At 44.8% G+C, this 20496-nt stretch overlaps 1 protein-coding gene across 2 annotated transcripts in view; it reads right to left on the reverse strand.

Annotated features, from left to right (window-relative positions):
* The window catches only part of SIK2 (salt inducible kinase 2), an 82211-nt gene that overhangs the window by 5052 nt on the left and 56663 nt on the right, over positions 1–20496 (reverse strand). Inside the window, exons 7-14 of one of the 2 annotated variants that reach the window (XM_081172497.1) lie at positions 17331–17551; positions 15628–15780; positions 13779–13943; positions 4481–4709; positions 2418–2702; positions 1298–1461; positions 417–530; positions 4–92 (exon numbers count right to left, since the gene is read on the reverse strand). In XM_081172497.1, coding sequence (XP_081028623.1) covers positions 4–92; positions 417–530; positions 1298–1461; positions 2418–2702; positions 4481–4709; positions 13779–13943; positions 15628–15780; positions 17331–17551 — 1420 coding nt within the window. Of the gene's footprint in view, positions 1–3; positions 96–416; positions 531–1297; positions 1462–2417; positions 2703–4480; positions 4710–13778; positions 13944–15627; positions 15781–17330; positions 17552–20496 lie in introns of both variants that reach the window. The other variant, XM_081172496.1, reaches the window with a different exon arrangement.

Here is a 20496-nt window from a genome sequence, read left to right on the forward strand (position 1 = left end):
CACCTGTGTTCCTGTAACTGCTGCTCCAGGCTCCGGGGTAATTCCTTGCAAAAAACCTGGCAGGCGTTTTGGGCTTTTGAAAGCAGACTGGGCTTCTGAAACAAGGAAGACTCGCTGTATCATCATATACACAACGCTTTATAGTCCTGCTATAATACTTTAGCCGGCTACTGAAATAATGTAGGGACTGAGCTTGCTGGTAAGCCCATCACAACTAGTTTTGCCATGATATGTGCAGCCGGCCACGAGAGCCCCATGGCTTTGTTATTTGAAACCCTGGAGGAGGGGAGAGTAGTGTGTCTTATATCTCGACCCATTTTAGTGGGGAGACGAGAGTGAAGGAGAGGCAGCAGAAACTCCCTATAAACGTCTCTGTTGTTTGAAGTGGCCTAACTCTTCCAAAGGTGGCACCGTACCTGGAGTCTGTGCTGCAAATACTGCGTTTCTAAGCTCTGCCGCCTGGAGAGCAACTGGGGATGGATGCCGTTAGCAAAAGCAGAGGCAGCTTCCTGCTGCTGGGGTGTTTCCTCCTTGGGGGAGAGAGAGAGACAGACAGAGAGAGAGAGAGAAAGAGGGAAAGGATGAACGTGCTGTAGAGACCTTCTGCTAATCCAGAAGCCACATTTCCCACTTAAAACTCTGACAAGTAGCAAAGTCCATCGAAACAAGAGCCAGATCAGGAGCCGGGCAAATGACCTGAATTCAGGTCCAACCCTCTGGCATCCAGATAGGCTGGAAAGAAATTTCAAAATCTCCAAGTGCGGTCAGCAAGCCTGCATGTTTGTGAGTGATGCCTGCTTCCTAGAGAAATCACAGGTTGCTGGTGTTATCCAACTAACTTCTACTTAGAGTAGCTCCACTGAACTTAACGAGCCTGTCAGCCACATCTATTAATTTGAACGGATCTCCTCTGAGTAGGAGTCTTTTAGTGGCTCATGTGTTGTATACGCTTGGCCTGCAGAGCTCCCAACCCCTTCCACACAGACCTGAGGTCCACAACCTCCTCATTCCTATACAGTACTCTGAATGCCAATCAAACCCTCCCTGGCATCAAGAGGTTTCAGATTTGGAAATGCAGAACTTAAAATGGTAACAAAACCCAGATGAAAGCTAAGGAATTACACCCAGCTCAGATTTGTTGGTTCTTGTGTGGCAGGTGCCCCAGTTAAGTTTGCTCTCTCTGCCTACCAACACATTCTGACTTCTCTGTGCTGCTTCAGCTGGAGTAGCTTAAGGAAGGCTGCAAGACTCCATGGCTCACAAGAGATATGGCAAACATGCCCCAGAAATGGCGTACCTGCTGGGGACCACTCCTGAGGTCTTGCAGATGGGGAGACGTGGAGGCCAGGGCAGGCTCATCTTCCGACCTCATCTGTTCATAGAACAGCTGGACTTTGTTAAGCTCCAGGATTCCTTTGGTTCGGGCTAGATTCTGAAGATGCTGCCTAAATGCCACAATTCCTGGATTGAGGACAAGGCAGAGCAGTTTTTAGAAGGAAAGCAATCCCTGGATGTTAAGATTGTGAGCAGCCCTCTGCTTTGAATTGTTAGTTTATTTTGGGGTTTTGCTCATTGCACCTGTGATGTACATGTATTTCCAAGACATCCACATACAATTTCTAAAAAGCTGAAGGTATATATAGAGCAGGGTTTCCTAACCTTGGGTCTCCAGCTGTTTTTGGACTACAATTCCCACCATCCCTGACCAATGGTCCTGCTAGCGAGGGATGATGGGAGTTGTAGTCTAAAAAACAGCTGGAGACCCAAGTTTGAGAAACCCTGATATAGAGGCCCATGTGCACTAGGGAACACCAACAGGTGCATATGTAGGCTGCAATCCTAAACACCCTAGGAATAGCTCCAATTGAACTCAATAGGGCTTACTTGGTAGTAGGTTGCACTGTGAGACAGCCCCACAATCCCCTCCTCTCCTTCCCACCACCCAAAAAGAAATATGGTGGTAAATAAGAGCATAAGAAGAGCTTGCTGCACCAGGACTGTGGCCCATTTAGTACAGCATCCTGCTTTCACAGCGTCCAGCCAGATGTTCACAGAAAAACTACAAGCAGGACCTGAACACAAGGACGCTTTCCCCTTCTGTGGTTTCCAGGAACTGGTATTCAGAAGTCCCCTGCCTCTGAATGTGGAGGCAGAGCCTAGACATCATGGCTAGTCGTCATTGATACTTTTATCGTCCATACGTTTAGCATCTTTGTTGTATAGCTCTTGCCATATGCTGAAGTCCTATCTTAACTGTCAGTTTAGAACTGGGGCAGTTCAGGACTTCCAGGCTGCCAGGACAACCATGGGGCCACCCCAAAGCCATCAGTCTAACCCAGGTAGCAGGGCACACCCCACCCAGACTGCCTGCCCCAAGAGCTGCAGCCCATACACCTTGATTTCTTAACAGAAGGTACCTTGCGTTAGGGATGTGTCTGACGCTCTGCGCCCCTCTCGGAAGCTGACAGGGGAACGGTTGTGGGCCTCTCGTTTGTGGGAGGCCAGAGCCTGCATGGCGGGATTAGCGGGTCTCAGGCCTATGAAAGGAGGCGTCATCCTAGGAGCTGGCTGATTGGCAAGTACCATTTCCTTCAGGGAAGGAGTGTCTTCTAGAAAGTTGAGGTCTCTCTGGATGGATCCCATGTCATATTCAGAGTCGACGCTGCTCAAGGACTGGTTCTCATCCATGGAAAAGACTTTCCCTTTAGAACACAGGAAAATCCATAGTAAGTGGAATGAGCAATTACCTACCAAAGCAAACTAAGCAGCTGTGTCTAAAGCCATGTCTCTAGTGGCTAGCTGGAACATGTTAAGATAGCCTCCAAATAAGCAAGGCTGCATTGCTTTAGCCCTTTTCCAACACTGCAGAAACAGACAGGTTCAAACAATGATGGCAGATGGTCGTGTGAACTGGCACAGTCAGACAAAATATGCTACCACCTGGAATTTTTTATTTTCACATTTGGAAAGTGAAAAAGCCGCCTTTTAAGAACAAGTCATTTTGGTTTTCTTCTTAAAATTGCCCAAAACGCACTGGGAGCTGAATACTGCTTTTCTACTACAGCAATTGTGAACAGATATGACACATATTTGGAAAGGAGCACAGACAACCTTCTCACGTTTAGAGGATAAAAATCATGTAAACACTTTCGCATGAAGTCACAAGGGGCATTTGCCAGGCAGTTGCTTCTCTGCGATTCCAGCCTTGCTTATCGCAATATATACACACACTGTGTACGTGGCGAGGCTGGAACGTAGCAAGGGCATCTGAAGGTCGATGCTCTAAACATTACAATGAAACTCTCCTGTATACTGGTTTACATTATGACCCTCTTGGTGTCTCCACAGATGATGTTTGCTCAACAGCAATTTTGGCAGAATGATTTTTGCTGCGTCACCACTGTGATTTTTTAAAGCAGATTTGAGGGTGGAGGAATTCCACACACACACACCACAGTTACTGAACAAGCAACGATAAGTTCTCAAGTGATGGTGGAACAGCAGCCTCCTCCCATTTGCACAGGAATGATGGAGAAATGTTCTCCTGGGTGCTATACCACTGGCTCCCAGTGCTATGAAACATTCACTAACTGGTGGCTCCTTAGCTGACACTGTTTGCTCTTCCCAGCCTTTGAACACTGTCATGAGAGTGCTTGGCAAAACAAGCAGAAACCATCTGTACATTTATCATTCTTATCTTCCTACAAAGCAAATTCATTGTTGGCTCCAAGGTAATAAATGCACCCCCCGTGCACACAGGGCTTGTCTTTGTTGGCTGCTAAATTCAGTGAGGCATGAAAATTAGGCCAAGACCTCAAAATCCCCCCACCCTCTGCCTCAAGTTGCCTTCAGTGTATAACCAAACTTCTCTCTCCCTGGAAGTCCACCACAGGCCCTTTAAAATAATAGAATCAGAGTTGGAGGGGACCCTGAGGGTCATCTAGTCCAACCCCCTGCAATGCTGGAATCTCAGCTAAAGCATCCATAACAGATGGCCACCCAACTTCTGCTTAAAAGCCTCCAAGGAACAAAGAGTGCACCACCTCCTGGGGGAAACTGTTCCACTGTCAAACAGCTCTTACTGTCAGAAAGTTCTTCCCGATGTTTAGCCAGAATCTCATTTTTTGCAACTTGAAGCCATTGGTTTGAGTCCACCCTCCAGAGCAGGAGAAAACAAGCTTTTCCCCTCTTCCATGTGCACCTGCTCTCAGTCTACAACATGCCACAGTTGGAATTAGGTGGATTCACATAAGGAATACTATCCTGACCTAGGGCAGGACTGGACTAGCCCAAACAGCCAGCCAACTTGGTGCCCTTCAGATATTTTTAACTACAACTCCCATTAGCCCCAGGCAGCACGGGACTTGTTTGGATGCTGAAGCCCAAAACATCTGGAGGGCACCAGGTTGGGGAAGGATGAACCAGCTGAGCTGTGGCGCCACTCCAACTTCCTAGGCTCCAGCCTGGACCATTTACTTACCTGTGCCCGGCATGACAACCAGCTGATTGGTTACTTCTGCCAGAGTGTGACGCCTCTTCCCACAGCGAGTGGCTTGCAGGGCTGCAAACGCCCGAGCAGGATCCTCTTCAGACTCTCCCTCTGTCTCTATCCCTTCATCAATGGAAGTCTCCATCATACTGCTTGGCAGGGACTGGCATCCTTTCCTCCCCATCATTGGGGGGATGGGATCCAACAGGCAGCCATTCACCTAATGCATTAAGAAAAGGAGGGTGAGGAGAACCACAAACACACAATATCTACTTAGTGGCACTTGTATGCAGAGACTCTATGACATTTGAAATCTCTGTCAAGTGAGAGACAATTATGATACTGAGCAGCATCCGAAAACACAGTAGAGGCAATCTGTTGATTGAATACAACCAGAATGCTACAAACCATGATGCTGCTTGATAAAATGTCAAGAGCAGAGCTGGCAAGACACACGAGAGAGAGAGAGAGAGAGAGAGAGAGAGAGAGAGAGAGAGAGAGAGAGAGAGAGAGAGAGAGATGGAATGAACAGTGAGAGTTGGTCTTTTCTTACAGGGCCATCTTTTCCTGGTGAAAACAGGCACACTAACTCAGGAGAAATCCCCCCCCCCCCCACTCCTAGGTAGCACAAGTTAAACTATGGACAGACAACCCTCTCTCTCTATTCTCTGGGGCTTCTCTGTGGCAGCTACCTTCCAGAAAACAACCACCTCCCATGAGCATTTGTCACAGCAATGAAAAGGTCGAGCAACTTCATACCAGCTCAGGATTACTAGCTAGCTAGAGAGCTGCGCTGCTTCCTCTCAGGGGCTACGGACTAGGGCACAATTGACTAGGAACTCTCCTGTGCAACCCCCATGAACAGGCTTAGGTGCTCTTGCCCATTTGGGCCTTGCAGAGGAGATGTTCCCAGAATGCTGTGCCCCAGGTGCCCTGCTCTTCCAATAAAGAGGCCTCCCAGCCAGCTGATGAGTGACCTTGCCGCTCTTGACTAATTCCCAGACATTTAAGCAGCTGTTCCTGAATTCCATCAAGAAATCTGTCTCAGCGGATCAGCTTCAAAATTAGCTAATTGCTGAACTGCTGAGGTTGGGCCAAGTTCCCGTTTCTGTAGGAGATTGCACTGATACCTAAAAAATATATTCGAGTTTGACTGCAGTCTATCACACATGGGAACATATCTTGGATAGGGCTCCAATTCTGGGGTGAGGGGAGCATGTTCTCTGTGACCTTCCCCCCCCCCCCTCTTGGAGAAACACATTTGGCGACCTCTAAAATGGAGCCTTGGTGTTTTCAGCAAAAAAAATAAAGGGGGAAAAATAATTTGCATCAACTTTGCATCAACTTTGTGAAATCCCACCGGATTTCACATATGAACCTGATGACAAATTGGCTCCACAAGGCAGCACTGAAGGTTGATTCTGCAAGGTGTGGAAGCAAAAATCCAGAGCAACTCTGCACCTGGTTGAAGGGAACTTTCTCAGGTCAAATGAAACTCTGTGTTTTACCCAGTCATTTGTGTGTTGCGTCAACCCCAGAAATACCTGTTGGGCTGCTCTGGCAACAGATTTTGATGCAAGTGAAAGTACTTCAGATTCTGCCTTATGATGGAGCCACTTTCATCTTTGCTTACGTGCAGGATGTTAAATGCTTTGATATCATTACTGATTTCAATATGGTAAATCAGATTTCTTCTTCTTGCAGTTGCTTAAAAACCCACCCAGGTTTAAAGGGGTTTTGAAAATCACCTTGCAGAAGACCTCCTTGCATCTGTTCAGGCTCCTATAGCTGGTGGTTACCTCACTAGGACGGGCAGTGCCACAACTCCCTTTGAAACATATGCAGGGAACCTGCTTATCTTCACAGGTCATCTCCATCAGCACCAGCAAATGCTCAGGGGTGAGAGGAAGTACAGTCTCACAACATCACTGGAGGACCACACATTCCCCATCTCTGCTTAAAAAAGGACCCAGCTAACAACAGTAGATTAAAGACACTGGTGTCTCGGCCAGATAGCACAATAACGTCCATTCCATGACTTGTCTTGGACCCAGAAATGACTTTTGTTTGTTTCCTATACTGAGACACTGAAAGGCTAACCAAAGCAACTTCCATGTCTAACAGAAGGCAGTTTTGCAATTTGCCAACTGCAGGAGACAAGAACATTTCAGAGGCAACCCTGATCCCACAGCCGGGTTACGGGAGCGCCGCTGTTTGTTTTACCACAGGACGTCTAGCTGACACTTCCAGCTCCAACTACATTTAGGACACAGGGAGGACACTGGTGTTGCCTGCTCTGGCCATAGCTTAGCCTCTAAAAAGGAACCTGTGCTGGGAAGAGCAGGCATGGCAGGCGTCTCCCCCCCCCCCCAAGATATGAAGGGTGGCCTCTGCCTTCATCTGGATTAAAAGCTGCAAGCCTGTACATGTGGAGACATCTCTGGGGGAAAGCTCCTTGTGCTGCTGTCATCAGACCAGGGAACGAAGCCAAGATACACCAGCCCCATGGTGATGACTGCAACAAATACGGGAAACCGTGTCAAGCCCCGCTTGCTAGATTGGATTTGACAATCAAGCACAGAAGAAAAACCGGTTCAGGACAGCACCTCCTGTATAAGCAGGTCTTCGTATTTTAAGAAGCACAGCTGTAAAATGAGAGGGTGAGCTTCCATGCTTCCCTGCTCCTCTGAGGCAATGATTTCTCTTAAGCCCTATAGCTGCTAACTCAGCAATGGAGCTGTGTGTTATGCTGGGCAGGCTGTTTCCTGGAACACCAAGCCAGTAACAAAAGTTTTGCGGCTGGCACCACGCTACCACCCGCATCACAACAAGAATCAAGTTATCCGTTAACAGCCGGGCTGGTTAAGCAGCAGCCAAAGGCATAGACAACTTAATTCAGTCAGCAGACACGACACAGGACAAACAATTCAGCGGAACTAAGTGCCAGTGTTAAGACAGGTGTCAGGGCTGCCACCCAGTCCCAGCTCACATAGGACCACGTTAGCCAGCGTTCACGTTAAAAGAGTCTTTATTAGATTACAGGTTCCATTTCCAAACTGCAATGTGCAGCCCTACTTCTTCTAGGTCAGACCGGCGAAGACCCGTCTGAGTCTCCGCCTCTAGCACACCAGTTTAATACCCTAGCCTTGCTCCACCTCCTGCGCCTTTCCTTCCGTCTCTGGGTCCTTCTGCCCCCCGGGGTCTCTTCTTTCCTACTCTCTTCTGACGCGGACCCCCCTGACCCTTCCGCCTCCTTGCGGCGGGCTTTGGGACCTGGCTCACTCTCTGGGCTGCTTACTGCGCCAGCTTCCGCTACATTTGAACTTGGCGCGCGCGCCCAACTCCCTACCTTCCTCTTGATCGTTTCGTCGCTCCCCGAGGTGGGCGTGACTACTCCTGACTCATGCCCTCCCTCCTTCTGAAAGCCTCCGGAACCCGATATCTGGTCCCCTTTCTCCCCGCTGCTCCCGGCTGGGCACGTGGGTCCCGATCTCCAACTGCTGCTCTCTGATCCCTCTCTGGACCCTTCTTCCTGGGGTGTCCCCCTGCTTTCCCCCCTTGCTCTGACCGCTGGCGCTCCCTTCTGGGAATCCTCGGACTCACTGGACAGGCTCGGTGATCTCGGGTCGTCATCCCCACTCATCTTTCCTTCGTATTCCTCCCCCTCGCTCTCTGTCTCCTCCCTTCTCTGCGTCTCTGCTCCTGAACCCCTGACAACAGGTTTCCTAGATTTTACTGTTCAGGTTGCTTGGAGCAAGTAAAAAACAACAACAACCTTAATAGCTGCTATAAGAGAAATCTCCTGGATTAAAGAGGGAGGGGTTCCACAATATGCCTGAATGCTTTTGCCACTCCAAACTGTGCATGAGATTAGACTAGAGTTTGCCAAGAATCAGGGTATTGTATAGTAACAGCCCTGTTCACGTTTATCCAGCCTTATCAGAGGCAGAAAGCTATACTACACCTCACTAAAACTAACTGCTTACAGATCTCTTGATCCTTGTGTTTAGAAATGGTGGTAAGGCTGAAGCACTCTAAATATCGCATCCGAGGAGAATAATTTCGGTGTCAGGCATGCTGATTAGAAAGGGTATTCAGGTGTCGATCCCTCCTGGTCCCAATGGAAGACTATGGACTGCCAGATCACCTTAGGGCAGACCCACTGAAAGACAGGTAACTGACCCCAAGATGCATTTTTGGAGGGTGGGGTTACTTCTGATGCCTGCTCCTCTTATTTTAGCACCGCAGCATGAAGCTAGCTGTGCGGGAAGCAGCCACATTCATAAGCTGTCATATAAAAAGCACAGACGTGTATTTATGAAGGATGAAAGAAACCGAACTAATAATTATAAGCCTCTTTTGTGTCATCTGGTGGTACAGGATGACACTGGGCTAGACAGGCCAAGTACATGCTGCTCTTATATATAGAAGTCTCCCATCCTGGCAAGCCCTAAATCAAGGGTGTCATTTGAATCTGATGGCATAAAACACACCAATATCAATGAGGCAATGACTGTGCAAGAACAGAACGTGTCATTACGTAGGTATACACACACACCACAGAAACGTGTTTCTGGCCTATTTTGTGCTCTTGTCGTCACAAAGGCTCCGGAATATTTTTCTCCTGCCAGCTCACATCCATTCTGGTTAATTCCCACTTCCCTTCAAGACCCATCACCACAGACCACTCAGCTTGATGTGTGAATGTGCAAAGCTCACTGGAGCAACTGTACCTTTGCACAATTGTGGATCTGTCACATCCGATTAGTCAGGTTTAGTGCCAGCCTGTTAGCGGCAGAGGAGCACGAAGTTTATACAAGTTTTCTTGCATTAACGACAGGAGCCAAAATCTAAAGGGACTGCAGCTGAACTAGTGATTCTCCGGAGCAGATTGTGAATTTCGACTTACAAAGTGGGAGAATAAAAAACAAAAAAACAAAGGCTTTAGAGACAGAAGGTCTCTAATATTTTTTGACAACTTGAAGGTCCCAGCAAGCTTGTTACTGCTCATGAAGTGAACTAAAAGCAAACATTAATAACACCATTTCAATTAAAGCATCTTGCTGCCTGCCAAGTTTCCAATATCACATAATGTAAAAAGGCAGGAAAACTGCAATTACAGCTGAAAATTAACATGGAAATTCTCAGCTTACAAGGAAATTTGGGGGAGGGGGACTCATTTTGCAACTGCAGTCAAGCATACCTGCAAGTTTACATAAAGAAGTCTAAGGCTGGCTGCAAATAAGCAGCCTCAACACTGTGAGTGTAAACTAAAACTCATGAGGGTCCTTGTCAGCATAAACAGCAACGAGCCTTGCAGCACCTTAAAGACTAACAGATTTCGCTTATGCCATAATAAATCTGTTAGCCCTTACGGTGCCACAAGCCTCTTGGTTGTTTATGCTGCAACAGAGAATCTGCACAGCTACCCCGCTGGAAACTTTTCAGCAGAAGGCTTCGTATCTGCAAGGACTGAAGAAACCTCTATGTGACAAGAGCTGGTTAATTTCTACTAAGTAACAGAAGCTGTAACCCAAAAAAGTATGGCAAACTCCCTCCTGGCTCAGCTTAATATCATCATCTCACTGTGTGTAAAAGGTAGAGCTGTCCACTTGGGAGAGGAAGCAGTTTGCAACAGGCCTGACTTCTTAAGAAGCTGTTTTTTAGCCAGTGAAAACCGGTGCTGCAGCTGCCCTGAAGTCAGCTGAGTTGTGAACACACAGTCAGCTGTTTCAGGCACCCTGTTTATCTTGTGGCATAGGAAACCACACCACTGTGAAACGCAAGGGCCTTTCTGCACTCTCCACCCTAGGAAAATGCCTGCAGGTCTCCCACACTTCCTGCTGCTGTGAAGTAGCCAATAAGCCCAGTTCACACAGGCCTCTGTTAGCTGCCCACTACTGATAAGTGGAGACACCTCTGGTGGGAAACCACAGTGAGGAGGACACCCACACAACCGCCATCAATAAATGGGGAGCCTTCATGCACCACCACAAGCAGACTGTGAAAGGCAAAAGGAAGCACAGGCCCCCCCCATCCCTCCAAAAGACAAAAACCAAGAGCTGACTTTTTGCTCTGAAAATTTCTAGGAAGATTTCGTTAAAGCAGCTCATGGGATCAGTTAATGCCATATCAACAGAAAATAATAAAACATATAAACACTACTAAACCTAACAGGAAGTGTAGTCAAAATCTTTAAATACCACTAAATTCCAGGGTGAAAAAAGCAATACGAAGTCGGTGCCTAGCAGGTAGATATAGGGATTTCCTCAAATGAGGGGCCACCACAGAAAAGGCATTCTCCCTCAAAGCCACTCACCAATTTTTAAAAGTGGGGCAGGCAGAGCAGGGGCTCTGATGAAGATCTGAATGCTCAGACAGAACTTTGCTCAAAAGTAGTAGCCAGTGAAGATCTTTAAGTCATACAAGTTCACAGTATTAGTTGCTATATTCTGCATGAGTTTAAGTGCCTAAACTATCTCTCCTACAAACGCATTTTAAAGGACATAGAATGCTGGTCAACTAAAGGCCTGGTTGAAGAGGAACTTTTTCGCCAGGCACCTAAAGGTGTATAATGAAGGGACCAGGCTACGCTTCCTGGGGAGAGTATTCCATAAATGAGGAGCAACTGCAGAAAAGGCCCATTCTCTCTTTTAAAAAAAAACAAACATTAATTTTTTAAAAATACTTATCCATCATACAATCAATCATTGAATAAAATGAACAAATAATACAAAAACAGAAAATACAAAAACAAAATTACAAGGATGTAAACATAATAACATAAACTACAATAAAAAATATAAAACATTATATTCTCCTAAAAAAGGAAAAAGAAGAACGAAAAATAATATCAAGAAGAAGAAGAAGAAGAAAAATTGACTTTCAACTAACTCCATGTGGATCTTTATTCCTCAAATCACTGGTTGTCTGTAATGATTAAATTTTTGGAGAAATATTCTAATTATCGGTACCTGTGAGATTTTTATTCTAAGCTAAACCAAGTATGAATCTGGGAATCAGTTCTCTTTATATAATTTATAAAGACTTCCCACTCTCTCCTTATTTTCTCATTAGAATAAATTTCTTATTAAACCTGGAAGTTTGGCCAGTTCAAGATATTCTGACAGCTTAAGAACCCATTCTTCTTTTGTTGGTGTTATGTTACTTTCCAATGTTTAGCAATTATTATCCTGGCCGCCATTACTGCACACAAAAATATTCCTTTGGTTTCTTTTGGGATGTCTGTTGTTAATAGGCCCAATAAAAACATTTCCGGTTTTTTTGGGGAAAGTATGTCTTAACATTTTCTTTAATTCTTCATAAATGGTATTCCCAAAATTTTTAATTTTAGGGGAATGTCCACCACATATGGAAGAAATTCCCTTCTTTAAGTTTGCACCTCCAACACTTTCCACTAGTGTTTTGGTACATTTTAGCCAATTTTGAGGGTGTAAGATACCATCTGTACATAATTTTTTTTTTAAAAAAAATCTTTTATTGTATAACATGTCGTAAATCTTATGTCTCTTTCCCATAAATTTCCCCATTTTTCTAATTTAACTGTATAACCAAAATCTTGTGCCCATTCGCCCATGACATCTTTAACCTCTTCGTCTCTTAATGCCAATTTAATAATAGTTTATACATTCTGGATCGATTTTTTATCATCATTTATAATCAATTCTTCATCTAATTCAGATAATTTCTTATCAAATCCTTTTACTTTCTTGTCCTCAAAAACTGCATTTAATTGATGGTATTGTAACCAGCCTATTCCTATATGTCTTCTTGTTTTATATTTTTTCATTTGTAATCTATTATTTACTTCCTCTAAAAGATCTTTATATGTCAACCAATTTGAATCCATATGTTTTCTTTTTACTGCTTCTACCTCCATTGGTTACAACCATCATGGGGTTTTTGGTTCTAATAATTTTTTGTTCTTTTCCCAAACTTCATATAAGGCTTTCCTAATAATGTGATTTAGGAATCCTTTGTTAATTTTTACTTTATTATAAACCAGGTATCCGTGCCACCCCACGATATTATCCCAGCCCTCAATATCCAATAATCTGGTATTCTTGAAGATCATCCATTCCTTGAGCCAGACCAGGCAGGCAGCTTCGTAGTAGATCCTAAAATCTGGCATTCAAAACCCTCATCTGTCTTTGGTGTCTGTTAATAATTTAAATTTAATTCTAGGTTTTTTGTCCTGCCAAATGTATTTCACCAAATACCTGTGCCATTCCTTAAAATAATTTAAGTCATTACGAACTGGAATTGATTGAAAAAGGAACAGTATTTTTGGTAAAACTACCATCTTGATTGTAGAAATTCTTTCACACAATGTGAGTTTTAATTTGCTCCAGATTTCTAAGTCTTTCTTAATTTAATGTTTTTCATGGTTATCCAAAATCCTAAATACTTTGCTCTGTTGGTGATTTTAAGTCCTGTTTCTATTTCTAACTTTACTTTTTCTTGTATATCTAATTTTTTTTACCAAGAGTTTTGTTTTTCCTTTATTAACTTTAAATCCTGATAATTGTCCAAATTCCTTTGTTTTCCCCAATATTGCTACAATACTCCCTGGTTTTCTGTTGTAATTATTAGATTGTCTGCGAAGGCTCTTTCCTTAGAGGCCCTTTGTCCCAATTTAATTCCTTCTATTCTAGGGTCTTCTCTTATTGCTTTCAAATATACTTCCAGTAAAAAAGAGAAGAGGAGAAAGAGGGCAGTCCTGTCTTGTTCCCTTAGAGATACTAAAAGCTTCTGATGTTTCACCACTGATAGTCTGGCCTTTTGGGAATTATAAATCACTTTTATACTACTACATATTTTCTTGCCCAAACTCATAATTTCCAAAGTTTTTTGCATGAATACCCACGAAACATTATCAAATGCTTTCTCTGCATCCACCAAGGTCAGGGCTGCAGAAAAGGCCCATTCTCGTGTTGCCACCCTTGGGACCTCTCGTGGAGGAGGCACACAATGAAAGACCTCAGGTGATGGGCCTCACTGGTACATGGTCCCTGGAAGGATGCCCACAAGGGGATTTGGCCCTTGGGCTGAAAAAAGGTTCCCCACCCCCGATATAAGCCTCTCAGTCTTTTGTAGATGCTTCCTGTGCTAACAAACAGCTCACTATTAAGCTCCTTAATGCTTAGCTCAGTTGCTCCAGCATTACTCGGCTCAGCTATGAATCTAACTCCTCCTCCAAGCACCGATCGCGGACAATTCCAAAGGTCTAGGAGACTTAAATATGGAATGTGAGAATTGCGGAGCTTACCTTTGGTGTGTCGATTCTCTCTTCCTCCATGAAAGCCGATTCTGCCTGGCAGGCAGAAGGGGGAAAAGAGAAAGCTTCAGCAGTGGAAGTTGGTGGGAGGCCAGGAGACCTTAGCAGCCTGACATTCTGGGGGCGCAGGTTGACGGGAGCTATGGAAGCCTGGGCCTACAAAGAGTAAGAGAAATAAAGAACAGTTTGTTAGAAGGCATGCAAAGAGAACAGAAATGAAACCAGGAAGTATCGGACATGGGATGGAGCACAACAATAACAACCCCTGGAGAATAATAGAAGTGGTGGGATCTCAACCTGTGAGGCAAAACTAGCCTAACATAGGTGGGGAAAGGAGAATGACCAATACACAAGACTGAACTGCTCACACCAAACGTTTCTCAGAGAAGAACAAAGAAGGGAAGTGCTGGTCCTGCGCTTTAGAGCCAGAATGCTTTTAGCAAGACCTTCTTGCCCTGCCTAGAGTTACAGAAGGTCCTGCACTTCAGACTGTGCATGCCTAGTCACACTTGTGGGACTGTGAGGAGGCCATAAGGAAGAATGAGGGCTTCTCCAAGGGCTAAAAGCTAGATTGTGCCTTCGCTGTTATTTTAAGCGTGTGCTGGTTTAATGCTCACTTTATTGGCGTTATGCTGATTAAATAAAGAGTCAGAGGCTGTGAGATGCCTGCCAGCAAGGGGATTGCAACATTCACAAAATTAACCGTCAGTGTATATTAAACATCTCAAACTGCCAATGCTAAGAACAACATACTTGGTTTCTATACATCTAAACACAAAACAAAACATGGGAGTTTGCAAAATACGAGAATATTTGGGGATCTGTTGGGAACGACAAACTACTGCCATTTATCATATTCTACAAAGGACAAACTTCAAAATAGCATATTTGTGTGAGTGAGTGAGTGAAGCTCTGATGCCACCCAATGTTTTGCTCCTTAAATGTCTGAGTGACATTCAGCTGCAATCTTATCAGGGCTTCTGAAGCCAAGGCAGAGCCTGCAGGAACACCGTGATAAAAGTTCCGCAGTGCCACGCAGTCAACTTGTTTTACCAATGAGTTTTGAAAGCACTTTAATGGCTTGATTGCTTCCCAGACCACCAGCTGGTTCGTGAGCGTGTTAATGTGGGCCAGTGCTTGGTCTGTGGCTTCAAGATCTAACATTGCCTGTGACTTGCCAGTCAGGAGAATCACAACAGCTGCCCAAAGCTGAGCATTGGCATGGGGAAAGCCATCAGCTAAATAATGCCAAATGAATACTATGTGCTCAGATTCACATACATCACAGTCATGGTTAGAATGATCCTGTATGGAAGGACAGCACTGCCATTCCCTTATTGCAGATTATGGAGAAGGTTGGTTGGGTGAGGCTGAGAGAGATATTGGCCACCCTAAGGTTAGTGAGTTCACAGCATAGGCAAGATGGGAGACTTTCTGGTTTGTGCTCTTAGCCAAAATACCAGCGCTCATTACAGAGGAATGAAACAACACTTTATTGCCTTTGCTCAAATTTTGGTGCATCTGATCAGCTTCAGGCAAAATCACCAAGGAAAATAACTGCCTAGGTCCCCCTCTTACTGATTTTCCTATTGTTGCAGCAAACTGAACCACTTTCTGGAACTGGACTGTTGTGACTGACTTTTCACCCTTCTTAAAAATGAACCACAGTCAAAGGAGGCTTCCATGATATGCAGGTCCTTTATATATTCAACTAGGTTCCAGGTCTAAAAATACAGGTCGCTGGTGGGGGGGGGGTGTCTGTCTGGGTAGGAAGAAGAGCTCTGTGACTGAACACTGACTGGCTTGTGTGGTAACAACTGTGCCTAGAACAGGGAGTTACCTTGGCGACTGTTTGCTCAGCGATGGTGCTCGGTCGTCGCTGGCGGGAATCAAGCCGCTGCTCCACAGGGAAGCTACTGCGATGTGACTTGAGCCTCTCTATGAGCAAGTAATAGATAGCAGCAAAGTGGTTGTAGCTCTTGTCCTGCAAGGACTGAGAAGAAAACAGGCATCCAAAGGTTAAATCAGGACAAATAATATCTTTTACCTTTCTCCAGTGCGTGAGAGACTGCCACAGCAATATGCATACAGAGAGGTGCGGTGTTCCACAACATTTCCTTGGGAGGAGTGCGAGTCTTTCTTTTTCTTTCCCTAGAGTCGAACTGGGCTGCATGTTTGGGACTGGGAGGGAGTTTTCACCTTGTTGAGATAAGCTGGCGAAGGAGGGAGGGGAGATGCCTGCTGTGTGTTGATCAGCTCTTTGATGGGACTGCATAAATATGTTTTCTATAAGCACATCCTACAGTGCCATTTGGGCGGCTGGGTGGCGGAACAAGACACGTTTTAATCCCTTCTAGCTCCAAATTCTGTTCCCAGCCCAAAATGACAATGCTAATTGGGCCCTGGGACCTCATATTGGCTTTAGTGCAGTTTTACAAAAGTGTCAGTTGCATAAATGAACTGTCAGCAATGCGTGTGTCTGTGCCTGTTTATTAACCCTTAAAAAACAAACACAAAACAGTACCACCTAGCCCAGGGATGGAGAACCTTGTGGCCCTCCAGATATTGCTGGACTACAGTTCCCATTGCCCCTGACCACTGAGCCCTGCTTGATGGGAGCTGAACTCCAACAACATTGGGAGGGCCACAGGTTCCTTAACCTAGGCTATTCCACATTTTGAGCCACAATGGGAAATGGAGCCCTGAGCAAAGAGGCTCAAGGCTTCATTGCCCCATGCCCTCCCTCCTGCCAACTTTCTGGCAGGAAGCATTAATACTGCAGACTCCACACTGGCTAAAAATATCAACCATTTTGAAGGAAGTGATCACACAGACTCCTCAGGGAGCTTTTCAGCATTTATTTCTGGTAAGAGGCTTGATTTGGAATCCTAGCTGAGACACCAAAAATAAAGACAACTGGCTGCCTTTCTAAGGGTTGTTTTTTTATTTTATTTTTACTTTGTCAGATCTCACATTTTAGAAGCTTAAAGCAAAGTGAGGTCCGTTTCCTGTTTTGCTCCCCTTGTTATCCTCAAATTTCCCCAAACTTGCCCTGTAAATATATAATGAAGAATAGGCACATGTGAACATTTTCACCACTCCAGGCTATAAAACACAGGAAGGCTTGGCAGTGAAAGTTTAAGAAAATCAAACATTATCTCCAGAAAAATATGAATTGTATTTCTCACTTAAAAAAAAGAAGGGGCTACAATATTCCACAGTACAATCAAAGCTGAGTGTACCTTGGCAAAATCAGCTGTGGGAATTACTGGAAAAGTGTCCCTTTCCTGATGGTTTGAGATGTGCATGCTAGAATATACCCATTAAACTCCACCAGGTGGTTTCCCACTCCTCACTCCCTCTACCCTGCAAATTCATTTCCCAAAGGCATTAGGCTCATTTAGTCTCTTGCACCATTATGTTACTAGTTTGACCTTCCCACAATAGCTCCAGCAAAGGTGAAAAACTTGGAAGATACCAGACAGACCTGTAAAGTAGGGACTGTAAATGAGCTTCCACCTGAACAACAAAAGACTGTGTTACCTCAATGGTTTTTTGTTGGTCTATTCCCAAGCTGTGCATCAGCCGCAGAACTTGTTCATTGTATTCTCCAATTGATGGCTCATTCTCTTGTCCTTGGGGATAGAGAATAGGTCTCTGAACAGGAACCTCTACCAGCATCCACTTGTGCTCTTTGATCTGAGCAATTGTCAGCCTCTTGGATGGATCCAGGACCAGCATCCTCCGGATAAGATGCTCACACTCTACATGGACAGAGTAGGGGTGAAAAGTTCAGACTGATACAGCTAGTATGGGATCTATCTGCATTGTTAGCCTGTGTCAGTGTAAGCTGAGTGACTATTAGCAATAGGAAACTGCTTAATTCAGATGCCAAATACTACTGCTAAAAATAAAAATAATCTTGAAAGAGGTCTTTAATTTGTATAAAGAACAAAACCCATTTCTCCTACAGGTGAGCAATTAGGGGAAACAGCACAATTATTTCTAACTGCAGGCACAATAAAAGGAATAATAGTAATTCTTTATACCCATGGGACCGACTGAATTGCACAAAAGGGTTACGTCTGCATTAACCAATGAAGTTTCAGAACAGAAAAAAACTGTTTTGTTTTTTAAGCTCCCCATTCCAAGTATGTGTTCTTGCAGTTCTGACTTGCTTGTTGCAGTGCCTACTACAGCTGCAAGAAATCAGTGCCCCCTGCCCAGTTGTTATGGAAATTGTGGAAAGGAGCACCATCATGGCATCATACCGCAATATTTTATTTTAAACATTTTTGTGCTGCAGGCCACCAAGGCAGTTAAAAAGAAAATGAAATACCCACAAACCAGTTGAAACAATAGCAGAATTAAAAACAAGAGTATTAAAAACCAAGATGAGTAGAGGGAAAACCTATGGTCTCCAATTAAAAACCAAGCTGTATGTCTCTGTCAACTGTCTAAAGTCCAGGGATGGGACCACTCTGATCTCCTGAAGGAAGGGATTCCATAACTGGGATGGTTGCAATAGAAAAAGTCCTGTCCTGCAACCCTACTTACTGAATACTGAATCTCTTTTTGGTAGCAGGACATTCGACAGAGTATAGGAAGATGAGCTCAATGAATGGAGAGGTATGTAAGGAAAAGAGGCGGCCCTCAGATTGGTCCTGGTCCTGTTAAGAGCTTTATACCTAACCACTAGTATCTTGAATTAGGCCTGGAAACAAATTAGAAGGCTGTACAATCTACCTAGGACCAGTGTAATATGATCTTGAAAAAATGAACACTAGAATGGCTATTGCATTTTGCGCCAGCTGTAGTTTCTGAGCATCGTTCAAATGTCCAACATGCTCCCCACGTAGAGCATGTTCCGCTAATCTAATCAGGTGAGCAAAGACATGCATCACTACGGCAAGTTCTGCCTTTTCACAGCTCGCACTGCAGTCACAGCTGAGAAAAAGCACTCCTGAACATTGCAGTCACCTGTGCATCCAAGGACCAGCAGTGGATCCAGGGTACTCCCGAACTGCAAGCCTGATCCTTCAGAGGAAGTCAAATACCATATACTGTATTTTTCGCTCTATAAGATGCACCAGACCATAAGACACACCTAGTTTTGGGAAGAGGAAAACAAGAAAAAAAAAATTCTGAATCCCAGAAGCCAGGACAGCAAGCGGGATCGCTGAGCAGCGATCCTGCCGGCTGTCCTGGCTTGTGGGATAGCCACGCGCAGCCTCTTCTGGGCAGGGAGAGCCTTCATCCCCCTGCCCAGGAGAGGCTGCGTGCGGCCAAGTCTCCCCCAAGAGCTGCGCTCCCTTTAAAGAGCGTGCGGAGTGTGTGTGCGGCTCTTGGGAGAAAGGCTGCCCTTCTCCCTCCTTGGGGAAAAGCCCCCAAGAGCCGCAACATGCTCCACACAGCTCTTTAAAGGGAGCGCTGAGCAGAGCCTCCCACCTGCATTCACCCCATAAGACGCACACACATTTCCCCTCACCTTTTAGGAGGGGGAAAGTGTGTCTTATAGAGAGAAAAATACGGTATGTTGTTTTTCACAAGGCATCTCATTGTTATATGATATTTGATGTTCTGCTTTATCTCACTCATGTTGTTTGCCACCCATCCTATCAACCACCCCATGTTTAATGATGAATTTGGATGGCTGGGAACGACATGGAAGCTGTCTGTTCACTTGGCACAACAAGTGGCACTGACCTAGGGTCTTGGCCACACAGTTAAGCCTGACATTTACTGCTTCCCAGGATTTCTGAGTGACAGTGGAGGGCTGGTGAAGCTGTGCTTAATTGACTAACTGCATGGTCAGAAATGACAGAAAGTTGGGGAGTCCTACAACACCAGCTGGTAAGCATTTAAGCAGTGGCTTGGTCTTTAGGTTCTCCAAAGTTTTATCCCTTGGATACCTGACAATGCCATGTCTACACCTACACACCCAAAATGGCTGTTACTGCACTAAGATTTTATTTCTGCATTCACGGTACACTAATATACAGCAAAGTTAACACTGACATTGTGGAGGTTATAGAACGCATAGACCATGTAGGGGACTAGGATGCTCCCAAATGGAAGTTTATTGTGCTATCATTGCTGCTCACGTTTAAGAGTTTTTGCATTGTTTAAACAATGTCTTCCTCATCAAAATGTCACCTTTGTACTCCCCATGTAACCCAGATTTCCTCTTAAGTAAAAATGACCAATTATACCTGCTGGTATAGAAGCTCCTTTGAGCATTTTTCTGACGGGGGGGACTGGTTTGTATGGTGATGTTCCTGGCTGCGGCTCCTACCACTGCACCCCTATTTCTGTTTGCTCTTCACCTGAGCAAAACCTAGCCATTCTGTTTCCAGCAGCACAAATAACACAACTGTGCCTGCTTCCACTAATAGCTGCATGTGTAGTCACATCGAAATTTCATCAACTATTCTTTCAAGGTCTTGATGCATGTAGAAGATTACCTTGGAGACTAATCACAGTCCCCAACAGGACTTCTTTCTATTTTTAACCCAAGTCATGTGCAAGACCACTTTGCCAGGATTGCAGTATAGCTACATATCTGTCTTGCACAAGACGTCTATATGACTCTTTTTAAAAAGCCACCAAATGGGAATGGATCCTCTCCCACAAAGCAGAAGTATCCAATTTGTCCATAATGAAACATGACAACTAAAGACTGGTTCTTGCACACCTCCTTTGGAGTAAA

This window comes from Podarcis bocagei (genome assembly GCF_964188305.1).
Source record: "Podarcis bocagei genome assembly, chromosome: 15".
NCBI lineage: Eukaryota > Metazoa > Chordata > Lepidosauria > Squamata > Lacertidae > Podarcis > Podarcis bocagei.